This window comes from Cricetulus griseus, chromosome 4, assembly GCF_003668045.3.
Source record: "Cricetulus griseus strain 17A/GY chromosome 4, alternate assembly CriGri-PICRH-1.0, whole genome shotgun sequence".
NCBI lineage: Eukaryota > Metazoa > Chordata > Mammalia > Rodentia > Cricetidae > Cricetulus > Cricetulus griseus.
In genome coordinates, this window is record NC_048597.1 from 85,531,997 (window position 1) to 85,551,873 (window position 19,877).

At 42.9% G+C, this 19,877-nt stretch overlaps 1 protein-coding gene across 1 annotated transcript in view; it reads left to right on the forward strand.

Annotated features, from left to right (window-relative positions):
- Window positions 1-19,877, forward strand: part of B3glct (beta 3-glucosyltransferase) — an 83,525-nt gene that overhangs the window by 60,888 nt on the left and 2,760 nt on the right. Inside the window, exons 11-14 of the mRNA XM_027413736.2 lie at window positions 4,659-4,772; window positions 5,630-5,729; window positions 9,338-9,457; window positions 14,112-14,256. Coding sequence (XP_027269537.1) covers window positions 4,659-4,772; window positions 5,630-5,729; window positions 9,338-9,457; window positions 14,112-14,256 — 479 coding nt within the window. The remainder of the gene's footprint in view (window positions 1-4,658; window positions 4,773-5,629; window positions 5,730-9,337; window positions 9,458-14,111; window positions 14,257-19,877) is intronic.

Here is a 19,877-nt window from a genome sequence, read left to right on the forward strand (position 1 = left end):
AAAAATAAATCTTTAAAAAATTGGGGGAAAGGTAATAGAAAAATACACTATATTTTAAAAGTTTTGTTTTTCTGGAAAAATAGTTATATTGATTTAGTTGATCTTGAAGCTGCCCTCAGAATAGTGATTATTTTTGCAATATTGATGTTAAGAATAATGTGGATAGTAAGAGATGACACTGTAATTTTTGCTCTAAAGCATATTTTTCAGGTCCCACCTGTTATATTTTTCATAATCTACAGAAGTGAATGTTTGTTCATTCTGAGTTATGAATTTTGAATAATTTAGTTTTCTTATTTAAGATTGAGATCATTTTTTTTTTTACCAGATATCTATGAAATGCTATTATCCTTGGATTTAAAGTTTAAACATTTTTTAAAAAAATTATAAAAACCTTAAAAATTCATTTCTGGATCTGTGGGGACTGAGACACGAGACCTAAGTCTGAAGATTTCACACATGGGTTTCTGCGTGAGCTATCTTTAAGCTTCCATTCCTTGGTTTGTGAAGACAACTTTGTAGGGAGATTGGCTCTGCCTTTTGCTGGGTGGAAGCAAAGCCTACCTGGCCACTGGGCTCTGCACAGTCTCCTTTACATGTCTAGTCCAGGGCTGGAAAGCTGACTCAGCTCATGTTAAAAACATGTACTGCTTTCCCAGACAACCTGTGCTTGGTTCCCAGCACCCATGCCAGTCAGCTCACAGTCACCTAAAACTCTGTGTCTGGGGGATTTGATACCTTTGCCATTCATGTATACCTACTCACATGCAGGAATACAACACACACACACACACACACACACACACACACACACACACACACAATTTAAAGGTAATAAAAATAATTCACTAAGTAGTCTAACCACCAGTTGGCTCACAGATTGTCACAGATTGACCAGTTACCCCTGTCAGTGTTAGACAATGCCATAATAGCTTCTCTCTCTCTCTCTCTCTCTCTCTCTCTCTCTCTCTCTCTCTCTCTCTCTCTCTCCATGTGTATGTGTGTGTTTGTGTGTGTGTTACACCTGTTCCCTAATCTGATCTTGTGTTGACAGTTCCTTATTCTATGACAATAACTGTGATACCCTTGATTTTCTAGATTTTCTAGGTGAGCCTCATAGCGAGGACTCTTGTTACCAGAAATGTGGGGACATTCTGCAACAGTCACCATGTTACAAGAGAAATCAGGGTCCCCTCTTGGGGTGCTTAGTTGCATTATTAAAAGTATTTAAGAGCAGACTTATGCAGAAACCCTAAGACAGTTTAATTAGCATTTAAAAGAAAAATTCCAAGCAGGCAAACTATAAGTCTTGGCAGCTGCCTGAATGTGGGAGATAGCAAAGAGGCCATGGCATTTGAGTTGAGTGGGCATGGAGGTCAGACGCGTGATGGACAAGGCGTCATCCCAGGGAGGGAGCTATAGGAAAAGCATGAGAAATCCAGAGTACCAGGGAAAGCACACTTGGGCTGTAGCAAGCATCTGGAGAAAGGAGAACAGCAGAAAAAGAAGTTATGTTTTTCTAAAGTGGACAGAGCCAGCAGAAGCTCACGGGGAGACCTGTAATGACTGTACAGGGGCAGGGATTCTGGGAAGGAAGAGTATATTGTCTTATTAAAGGGATAATTATTCCTCCCACCTCTTTAGCATGGCTGAAAGTGAACCTGTCTTCCTGAGGGATGGGTGGGTCATATGACCTGCCCAGTTGGAGGAGACAATGGTATGTCTCCATCCAGAGGTAGATTTCACAATTTAATTAATTAATTAATTTATTTATTTATTTATTTATTTATTTAATGCCTGGTGCCTGTAGAGGTCAGAAGAGGGCATCAGGTTCCCTGGAACTGGAGTTAGGATGGTTGTGAGCTGCCTTATAGATGCTGGGAATTGAACACAGTCAAGAACATGTACTGTAAAACCACTGTGCCGTCTTTCCAGCCCCAGATACACTCCATTCTTTTGGCTTGGAGGTAACAGCTCTCCCTTTGTGAGGCTCCAATGCTATTCTACAACCATTGAGAACAGGAGGCTGACGTGGGCTCCTTGCTCTAGCCTGTCTCCTTGGATATATAACAACCCCACTTGATAAACTGTCTTTGATGTTTGCGTCGATGCCTGGCTATCTATGCTCAAGGCCAGTTAGGGGTTAGACAGAGCTGTGTGAGCAGACCTTCCCTTTGCAGTGGTGATGAGGAAGGCCAGCAAGGAATTCAAGCCCACATGTGACCCACAGCACACACTGGGTAGACCCAGGCCCCCGTCAAAGCATATTGCTCTCTGAGCAGAATACACAGATGAGGACTAGTGTTCCTCTTTTCCTGTTCTCTGGGGTAGAAGTCCTTGAAGGAACAAAAGCCAAATGGCATTGAAGGGGAGGAAAAAAAAATAAAACAGATAAGAAACTATAGTTTTGAAAAACTGAGAGTGGGCCATGCTGTTTCTTGCAGGCCGACCTGCTTCATGACCTCCCATTACCTCCATGGAAGAGGGTGAGGGACAGAATGACAAGGGCTAACGTACATGGAATTCATATTTTTATGTCATCACGATGAACTGATAACAAGACCAAGTTCAAATATCTTAACAATTTTACTTGTATCCCTAACCACGAAAGAGCAATGCTACTGAATTTGTGTGGATTCTGGCAGAAATAGAATAGAAAATTCTTAGAACATAGAAAAAGTATTTTACTTTTTTTTTTCCTTTAAGGAGTAATACATGTTGACACCATTTGAAGTGTGAGTAGGGAAAAGACTCCTGATTTTTAAGATGCACCTTAGTGACTTCCTCTGGGTTATGGGGCCTTCACTGTGTGATGTGAGCTGTCAGAAACCCTTAAGTGTTTTCTCCACATCATTCTGCCACGCTGTAGTGTGGTGCATGCAAGCCTCACATTCCTGGAGTAGGCAGTTTTCGTTTATCACGATAGACAGGGTGTGACATGCTCTCCTGTGGGCTACTTCTAATTAAAAAGGTTAAGTGAGATTTCCTCAGCCATTAGTCCTTTTTCACAGCTTTCTCTAGATCTTGAAAACAACACTATTGCTTTCAGATTAAAAAAAAAAGAAAAGAAAAAAACCCATCTGTTGTCTTTCCTGCTGTGATCTTGTCCAGGGGAGGCAAATCTTAGCGGCTGTATTAGACAATGATGTAGCTGCCACCTCTTATAAAAGAGGCCGTGGCTATGGGGACACAACCCAGTTCCTTACAAGGCGAGGCTTGCATTAAACTGCCCCCAGTTGGAAGGCTACACTGATCAGACAAGGTGATTAAATCTGAATTGGCTGAGTGGAGTCATGTGTTGCCTCTCTCTACCTGGATGTTGAATGACTGAATATGTTTCTAGGTGTTGTTTGGATCAGCCAGGAGGGGTGGTTTTCCTGCTTAGGGCCACTTAAGTCTTCACACACCATCTGTTGTCCCTAACACTGTCTGGGGAAGTAAAACGTCACCAGGACTTCCCTTTTGTGGTCACTGACTTGTCCCTGGAGAGAAAAGGTCCATTTGCCAGTTGATAATAGTGCATTCCTCAGAATCAGAACAGCCTGTCACTCTTGACTGTGTGGAACGTTCACATTGATGGATTGAACGTTTATAAAAATGTTCAAATGTCGCTTGTCACACTAGGCAATTTTGCAAGTTAATTCATAGGGGTAAAATGGTTTTTTCTGCTGTCCCTTACAGTGAGGTATGTCTTCCACTGCTTCTAGAAAGATTTATACTACCTATGCTACTGGGATTTCATTCTCTTTTATTTTTTGAATAATAACTTTTGAATAATAAATTTTCACTCTGCTCCAATTTAAAATAACTCTATGGCAAACTCCCTTGATTCAGTATGATTTTATTCCACGGTGGAAAGTTTGGATGTTCAGTGTCCTCCATCAGCTCATGTGTTTGAACACGTGGCCTAGCTGAATAACATGAGCTCCAGGCTCAATGAGAGACCCTGCCTCACATAATACAAAGCAGAGAGATGGATGAGGGCACCCTAAGCTCTCCTCCCGCCCCTGTGCTAACAGATGCACACACTCACACATTTGTGTACACATGCCTCATACACATGCATATACACAGATACATACAAAACACATTGTACATTTATTTTATTTTATGTGTGTGAGTGTTTTGCCTGCATGGCTATATGCGCCCCACATGTGTACCTGGTGCTCAAAGAGGCAAAAAGAGGGTATCAGATCACCTGTAACTAGAGCATCAGACAGTTAGGAGCCAGCTTGTAGGTGCTGGGACCTAAAACAGGTTCCTCTATAAGAGCAGTCAGTGCTCTTAACCAGTGAGCCATCTCTCCAGCTTCCAAAAATATTTTAAGAATCTGTTTATGGAGAGTTAAATGAAAGAACCTTTTGGAAAAAGATGATTCACAATTCATCTAAACAAAGCAGTATTGTCGGACAACGTTTGATTCCATGGAGGTGAAATGGGTTGTGCGCCCGAAGGGCTGTCAGCAAGCAATACTTCAGGTAGAGTGGTCAATCCCATGGCTGGCAGCAGATGGCATTCCCTGGGGTACAGAGCAAGCTCCTAGTCTGGGGGCACTAAGAAAGAGTGAGTGTTGCTTCCCTGTAGGGTCACGCTGCCCATTTAAATGTTCATTTCTTTCTGTGTCATGCCTGTGACAGTCCCCTCTGCTGTGTTTTCAGTACCCATTGTAAAGAAGACGTGGGCGGCACAGGCAAGCCTTATCGAATACTACAGTGACTATGCAGAAAGCCCCATTCCCACTGTGGACCTGGGGATTCCCAACACGGACAGAGGTGAGCTCTGAATTCTCACTATACCCTTGATTTAAAATCCGAAGACTGTGCAAATTCGGCAAGTCAGGATAAACTGAAATCTAAGTACTGGGATTCCTTATTTTAGTTCTTTTCCACTGGGCATCTTTACCTGTAGACATGTACAGGCTCTCACATGGGACTTTTAGTACAAATAGAAGCTCTGTGTTTTTGGTAGGATGTGCTGCACCCTAGCATTGAGCATATGGCAGTCACAATACAGATGAATGGTGGTGGTTTCCCAACTCCAGGTTCATCGTGACTAGAGTGGGAGGTGACAAGTTAATCTGTCAGCTTCTCACACAAAGCTTGTGTCCTGCCAGGTCTCTGGTCTAGTTCATACTTTGACTCTCTGAGCACCTGGCACATTCTTGTAGTGCTCAGGTATACAGTTACAGATATTATAGCTGTTCATATTTTGATTAAAAAGTGGTTGTGAGTCTACCTGGTTTTCCTTCCAGATGGGAGAGTTTACTAGTTAGTTTGGTTTGGTTTTGAGACAGTCTCATGTAGCCCAGGGTGTCCTTTAATGCTGGACTTGCATTCATGATCCTGCTGTATCCACCTCCCAAGTGCTAGAATTCTAGGCTTTGCCTTACTTAGAGTTTCCATTGCTGTGATAAAACACTGTGTCCAAACACCTTAGGGAGGAAAGGGTTTAATTCAGCTTACTTGAGAATTAGGGAAAGCTAATTACTGGGAAAATTTCAAGTTATTATTGTGTCTGTCAGCGTTCAGGCTCTTCCATCGCTTTAAAACTAAAACCAAACAAGCAAACAAATGTATGCTGTATATTATAGCAAATAATACATTTACAGTTTTCTTTTTACCTTTCCCAGGTCATTGTGGAAAAACTTTCGCCATTTTGGAAAGATTTTTGAATCGTAGCCATGACAAAGTAGCATGGTTAGTCATAGTGGATGATGACACATTAATCAGGTAAGAATCCTTCTCATCCTGGGACTGTCTCTAACTGTTATGGTAGGCATGTCTTCTCTAGGTGACGGTAGAGCAGCAGTGATGGGACGGTTTTAAGATACTGAACATCTGGCAACTGTGAAACAGGTCACTGTCCCACTGACTGCCTTCTGGCCGTGCTCAGCCATTGTTAAGGGGGAGGAGGTACCAGCTGGGTACCTACACACAGTTTATGTTAAAGATGTGGATCTGAGACTCTCAGGAGACCAAGGCTGTTAGTTTGCAGGATCTAGAACTAGAAACAGATGTCCAAAAAGACAACCCTGGGCATCCGCAGAGGACCCTCTTCAAGTATTCAGTAGAGTAGAATGTCTGTGTAAGGAAGCTTCTTGAAGCTGGAACAGAACCCACCAAAATGATTGGAGGGAATGACAGTGGGCTCTCATGCAGGGCTAGGCATAGTCCCTGTTCCCAACAATATGGCAATAAATACTAGCCAAAGAAAAACACAAGTGGGGGGAATGTTGTAAATGATGTTATTGCTTAGATACATTGTTTCAGTGTTTTGATTTCAAGTTATTATAATTAAAGCTACTATATATTTTATTTTTTAAAGATTAATTTATCTTATTTATGTTTGAATATTTTGCCTGTGTCTGTGTGTATGTACCACATGTGTGCAGTGACCAGGGAGGCCAGAAGAGTGCATCAGAACCCCTGGAACTGGAGTTACAGATGTTTGTGAACCACCATGTGGGTGCTGGGAATCGAACCCTAGTCCTCTGCAAGAGCAGCAAGTGCTTTTAACTGCTGAGCCATTGCTCCAGCCCCCACTGTGTGTTTTCTCGTAGAAGTCTCAGTGTAGTCTTGCTTTCATTTCTCTTGGTTAAATATGTAGGAACAGAACTGCTGATTTTTAATGTATCATGTCATTGTTAAGTTTCCTGAAGATGAGGACTTTTTCTGCCCCGAGTAAATATACAGTAGATGGCTGGGGAAAGAGTCTAATGTATACACTTTCAGGGGAGTGAAGAAAAGTCCATATTATGTGTTTGTGTGTTGGTTTTTTTATATACTCAGAGGAGAGCCTGCGAATAAGACATTAGAATAAGTGGGAATAATTGGTTAATCTGGGGAAAGGCTATTTGGGGCTTTCATCCTGTTTTCTGTAACTTTCCTATAATTATAGCATGCAGTACCATAATAGGGCAGAATGGAGCATGTCTGGCATTGCGAGGTCGGCGTTCTGCCGGTGAAATCAGCCTGCACTGTCAGGCTGTGCTTGTCCAGCATGGGCGTGCTTGCTAGAGAGCATGGACGTGCTGTTTTACTACACGCCTGAGACTCAGAAGTGCTGAAATGGGAACAGATTGTTAAGTGAAATGCTTTTCCTGGGCCAAATCCCCGTAGATGGAGTTGAAATCTATCTGCTTCATTGACATTCTTACTCCCCAGTGAGTTCGAAGTGGGTGATAATTAACAGACTCCGTTGGCGGCCCCTGAGCCTTGCAGCAGTGTGTTGAAGATGGGAATCACCCATGGTATAAGAAAAAGAAGCCCAGGGGAATCTTAAATTACTTTAACCTTAAAATACTGAGCATTGTAGGTGGAATTGATAATTTCACAATATGTGGGGAGAAGAGAAAAACAATTCTCTCTCCTTTTAAAAATTTTTATGATTTTAAAAAATATTTTATGTCTATGAGTGGTTTGCCTGCATGCGTATGTATGCACACCACATGTATGCAGTGCCTGCAGAGGCCAAAGGGGGGCGCTGAATCCTCTGGACCTGGAGTTAAGTGGTTGGAAGTCGCCATGTGGATGCTGGGAACCAAACCCAGGTCCTCTGCAAGAGCAGCCAGTGCTTAATTGTTGATCCACCCCTCTAACCACCCTGTCTTTTTAAGCTCAAGAAATACCATTTTGCCCTAGAAAGTTTGGGTTTAGGTCTCTTACAGACTGAACCCTTAAGAATCACTGAGCATGGATCCTCCATCTGCAAATACAGTCAGCTTCCCCATACAGATTAACTTCTCAGACAGCCTCTTGAAGACAGATTCCAAATTCAGTGCTTAGGATGTGTAATCTTCATGCCAAAGAGCAGAACGTTTTATGCTCACTCAGAAACCGCCAACATCGGCAAAGGCCTTGGCCTACCAGACATTCTAAACCTACCTGTCAACTTGGAAGACCCTGGGCCACACACTTGTATGGAGGTCTTGCGGCTGCTGTTGTCTTGTCCTTATATTCAGTAAAGTCGCTTTCCCCACTCTCAGCTTTATCTGGAAAGCACGATAGATCCATCATTCTTGTGTGTTCAGCCTTTTCTTCCTTGTCACTGCTACTCTCCCCAAGTGAGGAACAGCGAGTGTCTGGGACTCCTGCTACCCCATACTTAGTCTGTGGTGTTACGATGCAGCGCAGAGGTCAGCATCACTCACCTGAGAGCCCTTGAGATCATGGAGCAGGGTCTCAGAGGCATCTTGAAGCTTAGCCCTTTAACATGTTAACCCAAAGTTACGGACTAGTCACAAATCAGTTGTAAGGATCACTGGTCAATGTTCTAAGGGAAAGTTAACACTTACTGATGGGTGACCTGGAAATCTCTAGAGTAGGGGAGGCCTCTGGAAGACATTTCTATTGGTTTTCTTTTCTCTCCCTCCTCCTCTCTCCCCCTTCCCTCATTTTTCTCCCTCCCTCCCTCCTTCCCTCCCTCCCTCCTTCCCTCCCTCCCTCCTTCCCTCCCTCCCTTCGTCCTTCCCTTCCTCTCTCCTTTCTTTCTTTCTTTCTTTCTTTCTTTCTTTCTTTCTTTCTTTCTTTCTTTCTTCTTTCTGTCTTTCTTTCCTCTCTAGCTAATCTAGGACTCTCAGAGATCTGCCTATCCCTGCCTCACAACTGCTGGGATTAAAAGCGTGGCCCACCACACCCAGCTCAAAATGGTCTAACACTTAAAAACAGGGGAGCTCTTGCCTTTGTTACATCGACCTGTATGTTGCCTCTTAAAAGTGGGTTTTACTTCTTATTTCCCACAGTCTGGTTTATTCATCTCTCTGCAGCTGTCCTAGCAGTGTGTGAGCATTCTCACTGGCATCTGCCAGCTGCCATTGTTGGCCATGCCAGGACAGGTGGGCCCTCAAAGTATTCAAGGGATTCACATGTAGACCATAGCTAATCCCCTAGAAGCCTTGTTGAGGAAAGGACAGCCCAATCTGAGGATTTTTTGGGGAAACCATCTAGCCTTGCTGCCTTCCCACCTACTGACCCCAGCCTGATAGCAAACACCCAAGCCCTCTTGCTCTTCAGAAGCTCTTTCTTACCCATCGAGAGTTAAAACAACCCGAGGGGGGTTAAGTGACACTCACTTGGAAGCAGCTTGGTAGAGGAGATCTGCAGCCATCTGACCATCTTCAGTCATTCACTTGCCACTCTGCTGCCCCAAGGGAGGCCCCTGTGCCTGGCAGGGCTGAGTTCAAGTTGGATGCAGAGTAGCTCTGACTTCTTGCCTTCCCTTCTAATGTACAGTGTTCATTAGAAGTGGGGGAGTCTTTTAAAATCCATTTATTCTACATTTGAATTTGACCTCTAAATGATTTATTCTGAAGTTAAATAAGCCTCTCTTTGCATCTCAGCATCTCCAGGCTCCGACATTTGCTTAGCTGCTATGACTCCAGTGATGCGGTGTTTCTGGGTGAGCGCTATGGCTATGGCCTGGGCACAGGCGGCTACAGCTATGTCACAGGAGGAGGCGGGTGAGTGAGTGCAAGGGGGGGATGGGAGGGGTGGGGGGCGGGGGGAGTGAGAGCTGGATACAGCCATCTCTTGTCCCTTTGTATTTCTATTTATTCCTGAAGGGTAGAGTCCAGGAACCCCTGCAGGTGCTCAAGGCCTTTAGATAAAATGTGACATTGGCATGTGACCTGTGCCCACATGCCTGCAAACTTTAAATCCATTCCCAATCACTTCTCATACATATTACAACATAAATGCTATGGAATTTCCTTTTTTGAGGATCTGATTGTGTAGCTTCAGCGGGCCTAGAGTAACTCCTCCCTCTGCCCCCAGAGTGATACAGGATAATTAGTGTGTGTCACTATGCCTAACTAAAAATAGTTTTTATGTTGTGTTCTTTACTGGATGATGAAAAGAATAAAACTCAATGAATTTTTTTTCATCAGTGTTTGGTGTTTGATGGAGTCCACAGATGTGGACCCCATGGGTGCAGAGAGAACTAACTGTATTTTAAACATTAGATTTTTCTTTCCACACACATAGACTTGGTTTGCAGTGCCAAGGCCTGTTCTGACATGTGGATTCTCTAGGTGGGGGTAGTTCCTATAATAGAAAAGTAAACTTTACTTTTGAGAAATATGAGCAGAACTCAGAGTAAAGAATAGCTTATTATCCTTTGATGGAATAATATAAAATTCAGATCAGCATACTTAGTAGGAATCTTCCTGGAATTAATGCTTGATTCTAGACAACGGACTAGTTTTGACTATCATGTTAGATGGAAAAAATGCTTATAGATTTTAATTTCAGAAAAAATAAGTCATTAAACTTTAAAATTATCCAATGCCTAATAAATCATATTTGATGAAAGAAGAATATAGAATCTTAGACTTAGGCAATTAAATAGTATTTGTGTAGGATTTATAGGTCTTAAATAATAGCTGAAAAAATCAATCGTTTTAAATGAAGCACCTACCTGAGCTCTATGGGGAAAGATTTTAATTTGATTCTTTATGGGCAAATCAATCTAGCAGTCAATCTTTTCTGTTATTGCAGCAGTCTTTGCTATTTGGTATTAAGGAGGGCATTACCTGGTTATCATCCACAGGCATTTATGTTCACTGTGTGCCAAGCAGTATCATAGAAAGTGTAGAAGTATCTGAAGAACCAGGGCCTTTCATTCCTATTTTATTTTACCTGGGTTTGGAATGCTTCTGTCTCAGTCCATTTTGCCAGTCACCGTAACAAAATACTTGAGCCTGGGTAACTTTTAACACTAAGAGGTTTTTAGAAGTCTAAGAGGGTTTTCTAGTTCACGGTTTTAGAACTCCGTAGTATGGCCCTGACTTCTGCTTAGCCTCCGTGGCAGCCTTCTGGCGACATCACATGGAGGATGGCTTGGTGACTGGAGTAGAGGCATGAGGGAGAAAAGATGCTGAGACCGAAGCAAGAGAAGTCCAAGTGATGGCTTCTTCCTTTCTGATAACCCAATAGCCAGTCAAGAGGAAGTTTCCTTCTCCATACCGACCTGATTTCTCCATGTCCCTCCACCAGAGTGTAAAGTGTGTAAAGCCCACCACTTATCAAGGTTCTTGAGCCCCTCCCCTGATTTGGCGTGTGTCCTTTGGACCTTCTAGCCTCATATGTGTACACTCTTATCCTAATGGATCCATGTTGAACTTGTTGCAATTTCCCAGATACACCGTTTCTTTCTCTTTGAATCTGGTCCCCATGCCAGCTTCCTGTCCTCAGTTCTCCTTATAGATTTTCAGTCCCTGCCATTCTCTCCACTCCTGTTTGCAGCAGCACAGCACAGCCCTTGTGATCGGGTCTGGTGCTTTTCTAGCGCCTTCGCACAGTGCACTATGCAACCCATTACCATCTAATTGCCGATTGACTCTCCTGTTTTCCACTTAGGTTATGAATTATTTGTAGATAGCACCTGTGTCCTACTTCTCATTATGGCCCCACTTTGTAGCAAAGGGACTCATTGCTTTTCAAGGTACAGAGAACAAGTAAATAAAGAAACACATGGACACCAGCATTTAATTTCCTCGTAGATGGCATGACTCACACAAGGTTTGGTTTTTAAAACGTTCCTTCATTGAGATGCAGAAGTAATCTTCATGTAATCATCCCTCTAGTCAATCTTTGCTAAAACGTACAGACAATATTGTATACTTTGTCCAGGGCCACTTAGGATTTTCTAAGGATTTGGTTGAAGAAGTTAATTTTTTTAAACAGCAGGTTAGGGGCAGGAGAGATGGCCCATAGGTAAAGAGACTGGCTGCTCTTGCAGAGGACCCAGTTCAGTTCCCAGCACTCAAATGGTGGTTTATACCCATCTGTTAACTCCAGTTCTGGGGCCTGGGATGCCCTCTTCTGACCTCATGGGGCACACATGCATACATGTAGGCAAACACTCAAACATACACATACAATAAAAAGAAAAATAACTACTGAGCCGTCTCCCCACCCCCCACAGTTTTTAATATTTAAAAGTGGGCTGGTGGAACACTCAAGTGTTCTTTCCTATCAAGTTGGGATCAGTCACTTTCCCTTTGTGTGGTCAACTTTATCCAGAAAAAACTTGTGAACAGTACTAATAAATACATTTTGCTAAAGCCAGTGTGTACTTAGTGTATGTGAATTATCTGAAGTGTAAAATAATTACCAATGGGAATTCCACACTTAAATTTTATCTTCCTGTGAAGTCGGTCTTCCAGGAGCCAACCACAATGAAAGGACTTATTTATTCTCATCCCGCTGGAGCTGGCAAAAGGAAACAAGAAAGAGCTTTGGACACTTCCTTCACACAAGTCTCTTTTCCCAGGGTTGGGAGGCTGGGGCAACTGTAGGTAGCTAACTGTGCTGGAGTTTGATGGGGACCTGAAAGCATGTGGCCCTGGGGTCTCACCAGTCAAATTTCTAAGAGAAGTCTTTCCAGTTCGCAAACTTGCAGTTTCTTAGTGTATGTAGTTGTCAGGAAGGAACTTTACCTCTTTTTTTAAAATTTATTTATACATTTGTGTTTCTTTATATATCAGCTTATAAAGAACTTCTGCTTTTGTTGTTGTTTTTGAGTCATCTGGCATTTTAGGAAAACCAACAGCACTGTTGCCCCCAGTGTTTGCACTGTTGTCTCTGGTGTTTGAACTGTCATCCCTAGTGTCTGCATTGTTGCCCCCAGTGTTTGCACTGTTGTCTCTGGTGTTTGAACTGTCATCCCCAGCATTCACTATTGTCCCTGGTATTTGTACTGTCCTCCCTGGTGCTTGTACTGCCATTCCCTGCATTTGTCTCCGTTATGTAACAGCATTCAGCAGACCCCAGTGAGGTAGAGAATCACCATTTTTTAACCAGTGTCTTCAAACTTCCTCCAGTGCTCTGTCTGCTAGGTGGAATGGTGGAAGATCTTTTCAAAGAAGGCTTTTCTGGGTTGTTTCATACCTTGAACTTGTTTGAGTGCCTACTGTGTGCATGCATTGGGTATGGGAAGATGTATATGGATTTTAGTTCAGCTGTGTCACCTTTGAGACTTTATGATCTGAAGAGGACTTTTTACTGCCGTGGGACCAGAAAGGAAACAAACAAACAAACAAACAAACAAAAAACATTTCTCTTTTTAAAAAGAATTTATCATGGGACAGTAGTTTTACCTCGAGGTCACCAACCATAGAGAAATACTGCTGCCAGGGATGGGTGTGTTCTCTCCGCCCATGGCTGCTGTGGGATCTCGATGCTCAGAGATATTCCATTCAAAGCACGCATAGGGACTGGCTCCCTAGATACTCTGTGAGAATGTGTGGCTGCCTTTGCAGCGCAGACCAACAAGGGCAGCAGCTAACAGTCTTCCTTCAGATCTTGGGTCCCCTGCTGTCAGGTGAACTCAGCTGTCAAGGGAAGCCCAGAAGGGTTGTATGGAAAGGCTTTGCTCTCCAGGATGCTGAGGGAAGCAGAGAAAAACCACAGTGGGGTTGGAGCTTCCCCTAGGAAGTAAGTCCCCACATCCCAGGCCAAAATGGTGTCACAGCACTGTTCACAGGTCACACTCTGACCACCCCTGCGTTAGTTACTTTTCTGTTGCTATGACAAACACCACGACCAAAAGCAACTTGGGGAGAAAAGGGTTTATTTCATCTTACAGCTTGCAGTCCATCATGAAGGAAAGTTGAGGCAGGAACTGAAGCAGAGGCCATGAAGGAGTGTTGCTTACTGACTTGTTCCCCATGGCTTTCCCAGCCTGCTCTTATACAACCCAAGACCGCCTGCCCAGGGCTGTCACTGCCCGCTATGGGCTGTACCTCCCCTATCAATTGTTAGTCAAGAAAATGTCCCACAGACTCGCCTGCAGGCCAATCTGATAGAGAGAACCCCATTTTCTCAAGTGGGGTTCTCTTTCTAGTTGATTCTATTATGTATCAAGCTGACAAAAAACAGACAGTAGTGTTAGAAAATAGTGTTTATTTATAGGAGATGCACATACAACTGTCTACTAGGTAGGTAAATGAAGTATAAAACTGTCCTCTGCAGTGTGGTCAATGAAGTGTGCCCATGTCAATAATGTGTGCCTCTCTCAAGAGTGCAGCCTCTATCTAAACCAAAGCAGTCCTCTATTCAGGTTAACTGGCTCCTCTGCTCTACTCTAACCCTTTTTCTGTCTGCTTCCACCAGCATGGTCTTCAGCAGGGAAGCCATCCAGAGACTTCTTGCCAGCAACTGCCGATGCTACAGTAATGATGCTCCTGATGACATGGTCCTGGGTATGTGCTTCAGTGGATTGGGGATTCCCGTGACACACAGTCCCCTCTTCCATCAGGTAAGAAAATGTTTCTCTTCCCCTCACAGGGGAAGAGTCCTTCTCACTTAGACTGTTTCTTTCGCCTCTCATGTTTTGGAAATAATCTTAAGGACTAGGATAGGTTCCACGGGGATCTTTTTTTTTTTTAATTTATTTATTAGTTCTAGTTAGGGAACAAGCTTGTTTTACATCTAAGTCCCTTCTCCCTCTCCCTCCCCTCACCCCATCCCTCCTCACCCACCCCCAGCCTACCCCCACCCCATCCACCCACCACTCCCCAGGCAGGGTAGGGCCCTCAACAGGGGCTCTGCAAAGTCCACCAAATCTTCCTGTGCTGGTCCTGGGCCCTTCCCCATGTGTCCAGGGCCAGAGTGTAACCCTTCACATGGGATGGGCTCTCAAAGTCCCTTCTTGCACCAGGGAAAAATACTAATCCACCACCAGAGGCTCCCTGGAGTGCAGAGGCCTCCTTATTGACATCCATGTTCAGGGGTCTGGATCAGTCTTGTACTGGCCTCCCCGACAGCATCTGGGGTCGATGTGCTCTCCCTTGTTCAGGCCAATTGTTCCTGTGGATTTCTCCAACCTGGTACAGACCCCTTCGCTCTTCATTCCTCCCTCTCTTCAACTAAATTCCCGGTTTCAGCTCAGTGTATATCTGTGGATGTCTGTCTCTGCTTCCATCAGCCACTGGATGAGGGCTCTAGGATGGCATAAAGAGAAGTCATCAATCTCATTTTAGGGGAAGGGCTTTTAGGTTATCCTCTCCACCATTGCCTGGATTGTCAGATCGTGTCATCCTTGTAGGTCTCTGGAGATCTCCCTGGTTCCAGATCTCTTCTCAGACCTATAGTGGCTCCCTCTGATATGGTATCTCTCATCCTGCTCTCTCTCTTCTATTCTTCCCCTTACTCAATATTTCTGCCCCTGCATTTCCTCTCCTCTACTCCTCTTCTCTTGCTCTTATTGTAGCAGCTCCCTCCCCCCTACCTTCATGCTCCCAATTAGTTCAGGAGTTCATGCCACTTCCATTCCTGGGGACCATTTATCCCTTAGAGTCCTTCATGTTTCCTAGTTTCTTTGGTGAAGAGGATTATAAGCTGGTAATCCTTTGCTCTATGTCTAAAATTCATATATGAGTGAGTACATACCATGTTTGTCTTTTTGTGACTGGGTTACCTCACTCAGGATGGTTTCTTCTAGTTCTATCCATTTGCCTGCGAATTTCAAGATTCCATTGCTTTTTTCTGCTGAGTAGTACTCCATAGTATAAATGTAGCATGTTTTCTCAATCCATTCTTCAGTTGAGGGGCATCTAGGTTGCTTCCAGGTTCTGGCTATTACAAACAATGCTGCTATGAACATGGTTGAACATATGTCCTTGTTGTATGAACATGCACTATTTGGGTATATACCCAAGAGAGGAATGGCTGGATCTTGAGGTAGACTGATTCCCATTTTTCTGAGCAACCACCATACTGATTTCCAAAATCATTGGTCATCAGAGAAATGCAACTCAAAACAACTCTGAGATACCACCTCACACCTGTCAGAATGGCTAAAATCAAAAATACCAATGACAATCTATGCTGGAGAGGATGTGGAGAAAAAGGAACACTCCTCCATTGCTGGGGATCTTCTTTTTATCTTTAGGCATGTGTATGTGTTTTGCCTGTGCATATATATATATATAATATATATATATATATATATATGTGTGTGTGTGTGTGTGTGTGTGTGTGTGTGTGTGTGTGTGTGTGTGTGTATGTGTGTGTGTGTATGTGTGTTATGTATGTGTCTATGCCCACAGAGTTCAGAAAACAGCACCCTATCTCATGAACCTGGAGTTATGAATGGTTGGGAGCTGCCGTGTGGGTCCTGGAAACTGAACTTGGGTCCTCTGGAAGAGCAGCCAGTGCTCTTAACCACTGAGCCATATTTCCAGCCCTTCCATGAGAGAGGTTTTTACCAGATCTTGTACTTTTCATGTGCCTCTTAAAGATGAGGCAGCAACACTGAGAAAACCAAGTGATACTGGACCAGTGGACTTGCAGATAGCACTAGGAAGCTCACTTTTCTTCTCCCCCCCTCACCCCGTCCTTTCCCCTTTCCTCCCCTTCTTCCTTCTCCCTTTCCTTCCTCTCTTCTCTTCCCTTCTCTCTCCTCTGCTCTCCCCCTTCTCTCTTCTCCTTTGGGAAGCTAGACAGACATATATCAATATATCATTTCCTGAGGGACAGGAAATGAAAAACCGTAGATGTCAACCACAATTGCTGACCTTGATAGGAAACAAGAACTTGTGTCTTTACAGGCTGGAGGCCATCAGGTAGAAGTAAGTTCATAGTATCCTCAGTTTTTATTTTGGCTTGTTGAGTTTTTCTGGGCTTTTCTCCTTAGCTTACTTTTTAAACAGGTGACTGAAGTCCACTAAATTTCTGGGTGGTGTCTGAATGTATTTCCCAGATTATAGAAAACCAATAAAATGGTTGGTTATATTAGTCAATAAAAGGATAAAATGGTATTTATGGGGCGATGCTTTTCATAAATTATTGATATGAATTGCAGAGTTGGAAAAGGGAATTCTTCCCATTAATTTTAGTAATATTTTAAGAATCTAGTCAACTAATGTTATAAAAATGATATCATATAATTCACATCCATTTAATATACATATATCCTTTTAAGAAATATGAAGTCTTTTAAAATTTGAATATGGATGCATGTAAACTTTAAGTCCCACCATATATTAAAAATATAGCCTCTATGCTTTTTAAATTATTTAAAATTATTCTTACTATCTAAGTGTAAATGAGTGTTTTGCCTGCGTGTGAGTCTGTGCTCTACCCATGCAGTACCTCAGAGGCCAGAAGAGGGTGCTGGGTCCCTAGGAACTGGAGTTCCAGATGGTTGTGAGCCACCATCTAGGTGCTGGGAACTGAACCCATTGCAATGCAAAAGCCATTGAGCAATCTCTCCAAACCTCTGTCTCTCTCTCTCTCCTCCTCTCTCTGTCTGTCTCTTTCTCTCTCTCTGTTTTTCTAAAGCAATAAGTAGCAAATGTTAGCACAGCAATATAAAAAACTGAACATGGCAGAATTTCACTGTAGAAAAACACCTTGAACCATTAATGCAAAGAAAGTGTAAGCATTGGCAACAAAGATAGAACCCATATTGGATCTGGAAAAACACAGGGAGGTTAGGAATAAACCTTTGTGAAAGGAAGCCCACAGGAACCCCACTCCTGACCCCTGGGGGAAGGCACAGGAAGCTCTCAGGAACCCCCACTTCTCCTAACCCCCAGGAAGGCACACAAAGTTCACAGGGAACCCCACTCCTGGCCCTGGGGGAAGGATCATGAAGCTCACAGGAACTCAACTCCTGGCCCTAGGGGAAGGCACATGAAGTTCGCTGGAACCCCACTCCTGGCCCCTGGGGGAAAGCACATATGCACCCAGGCCTCCAGAAGTCTTTCCCGTCTAAGCCTGTGTCTTATGCTATCTTTACGATAACTCAGAAAGTGAATTATCCTCTGTCCCTCCCTCTTAGACTCTATGTTATGATGTTTTATGTCACAATGTTTCACTCCTGGAAAAAGAATTAAAACTGTTTGGGTATGAGGGAAGTAATTTATCAAGATTAATTAAATTTTTCTATTGCAGCCCCTTCCTCCTAGGATAAAATACATTAGTCAATAAAATTATAAGAAAGGAAGACAGAAAGATAACATAGTCCTGAAGTGAAATTCCTTTGAAGATAATTCAGAAACGATGTCTTTAGGATTATGTGTTGTTCCTCATGGTGTTTTCTCTAATTCCCATGATAAACCTGAACCCGATGTGAAGCTACAGTGTGTTTATAACCGGTGCCTGCAACTGACACTGCTGTATCTGCTGTCTTCAGCATCTTCTAGCATGTGATCGGTTTCTAGGAGGGCTTTTCATTTGCAGGGTCTGAACCAAGATCTCCATGCTGTATTTGTGCTGTGAGAAGGCTGAGATGGTGTACCCACACTTCAGATTCCCGCTATGTGAAAGATGGAGAGGGGGTCTTGGAGTGTTCTCGGTGGCAGCACTAGCCAGGCTACCTTCTGTTTCTGTCAAGGCATATCATTGTGGAATCATAGGTTAGAAGGGGACTATAAGGAATGTCTAGATCACCCCTTTCAAAATCTCGTTTCACTAATGGATATGTCAATATGCAGTGGTCAGTGAATTCTTTGCACAAAATACAAATATTAAACTGGACAAGGATTTGCAAAAGTAAATAATGATTTCAGGACTGTGGACATCAAATAAAAACTAGCAATAAATTGAGAAGCATTGATTTCCCAAAAAAATCTCCTGCTATATGTACTTTTGAATATGAATAATGGGATATAAGTCCTTCATGCCCAAGGTCACTGTCATTCTGCCTGTTTTCTACCCTTTCAGCTTGGCTACAAAGAACACAATTTTTACCCGTATGTACCTCACTGGAATAAGTAAAAACTTTGCTTCTAGAAGAGATAATGTGGCTTGGGGAAAAAAAAAAGAGATGAAAACGTAACAAATATGTCAGTCAAAATAGTCAGTTTTGATGTGGAACAAACAAAAATAGGCCACATCTCCACTGCTATCAGTGTCTTACTCAGCCATCATCAGAGAAGCTTGTTGCTATTCTTGCAGAGGACCCAGGTGCGGTTCCCAGCACCCATGTGATGGCTCACAATCATCTGTAACTCCCATTGCAGGGATCCAGTGCTTTCTTCTGACCTCTGATGGCACCAGGCATGCTTGTGACACACATACATACATATGTGGAGGCAGACACTCATATACATAAAAGAATCTAAAAAAGTGTGTTACATATCATTTTAACACTTGAGACAATTTCAATATTATAAGCTAAATAATTTACTATATAAAACAAATCGCTATATAAAACTTACTGACATAAACTGGATGCTTTGATTAATGCAAACAAGATCACGTCTGGTTCCAATTTGCCTTTGAACACTGCAGCTTTTGTCCTATATCTTGCCATTTTAGGGCATGTCTGTCTAATTCTGCCTGTGTTTCGTTCTCTGAGCTGTAGAGAATTTGAATGGCAATGATATTAAACCTTTTTAGTTTTTCTTAGGTTTAGTCCTTGTTTTCGTTTGTATGTCTAGATCAGAATTACACTGCTTTTCAATACAGTGAACTGATGTTTTCCTTCTTTGAAAGCTGTCACCTGGATATGTTGGCCAGGCCCACGACAACACTTTGCCTCACCTCCTGCATAACCCGTGCCTGGCAGTTTCTTGGAAGAGACCCAGTAAATATGTTTTTCTTCCTTTTTTTTTGTTTTTAATCAAAAGTTATATCACACACTGATGACTTGAATGAATCATGGAAGAAACCTTTTCTGTTTATTGCCATGCTGGAACAGTCTCCCAGAAGCCAAGTGTGGAATACAGGCATAGAGAGTAAAGCATTTGAGAAATTAAAGTAATTAGAGAAATTAAAGGCAATGGATATGAAATTTGAGGGAAAGTAGTAGAAAATATGTTCCTTCTTGCTTTAAGGCTCCCATAGTCACTATAGAATATTAGGGTAAAGTAGCTGCAATATGGATCAGTGTTTTTCTTGGACCAGTTGTTGGTGGCATGCATTTTAAAT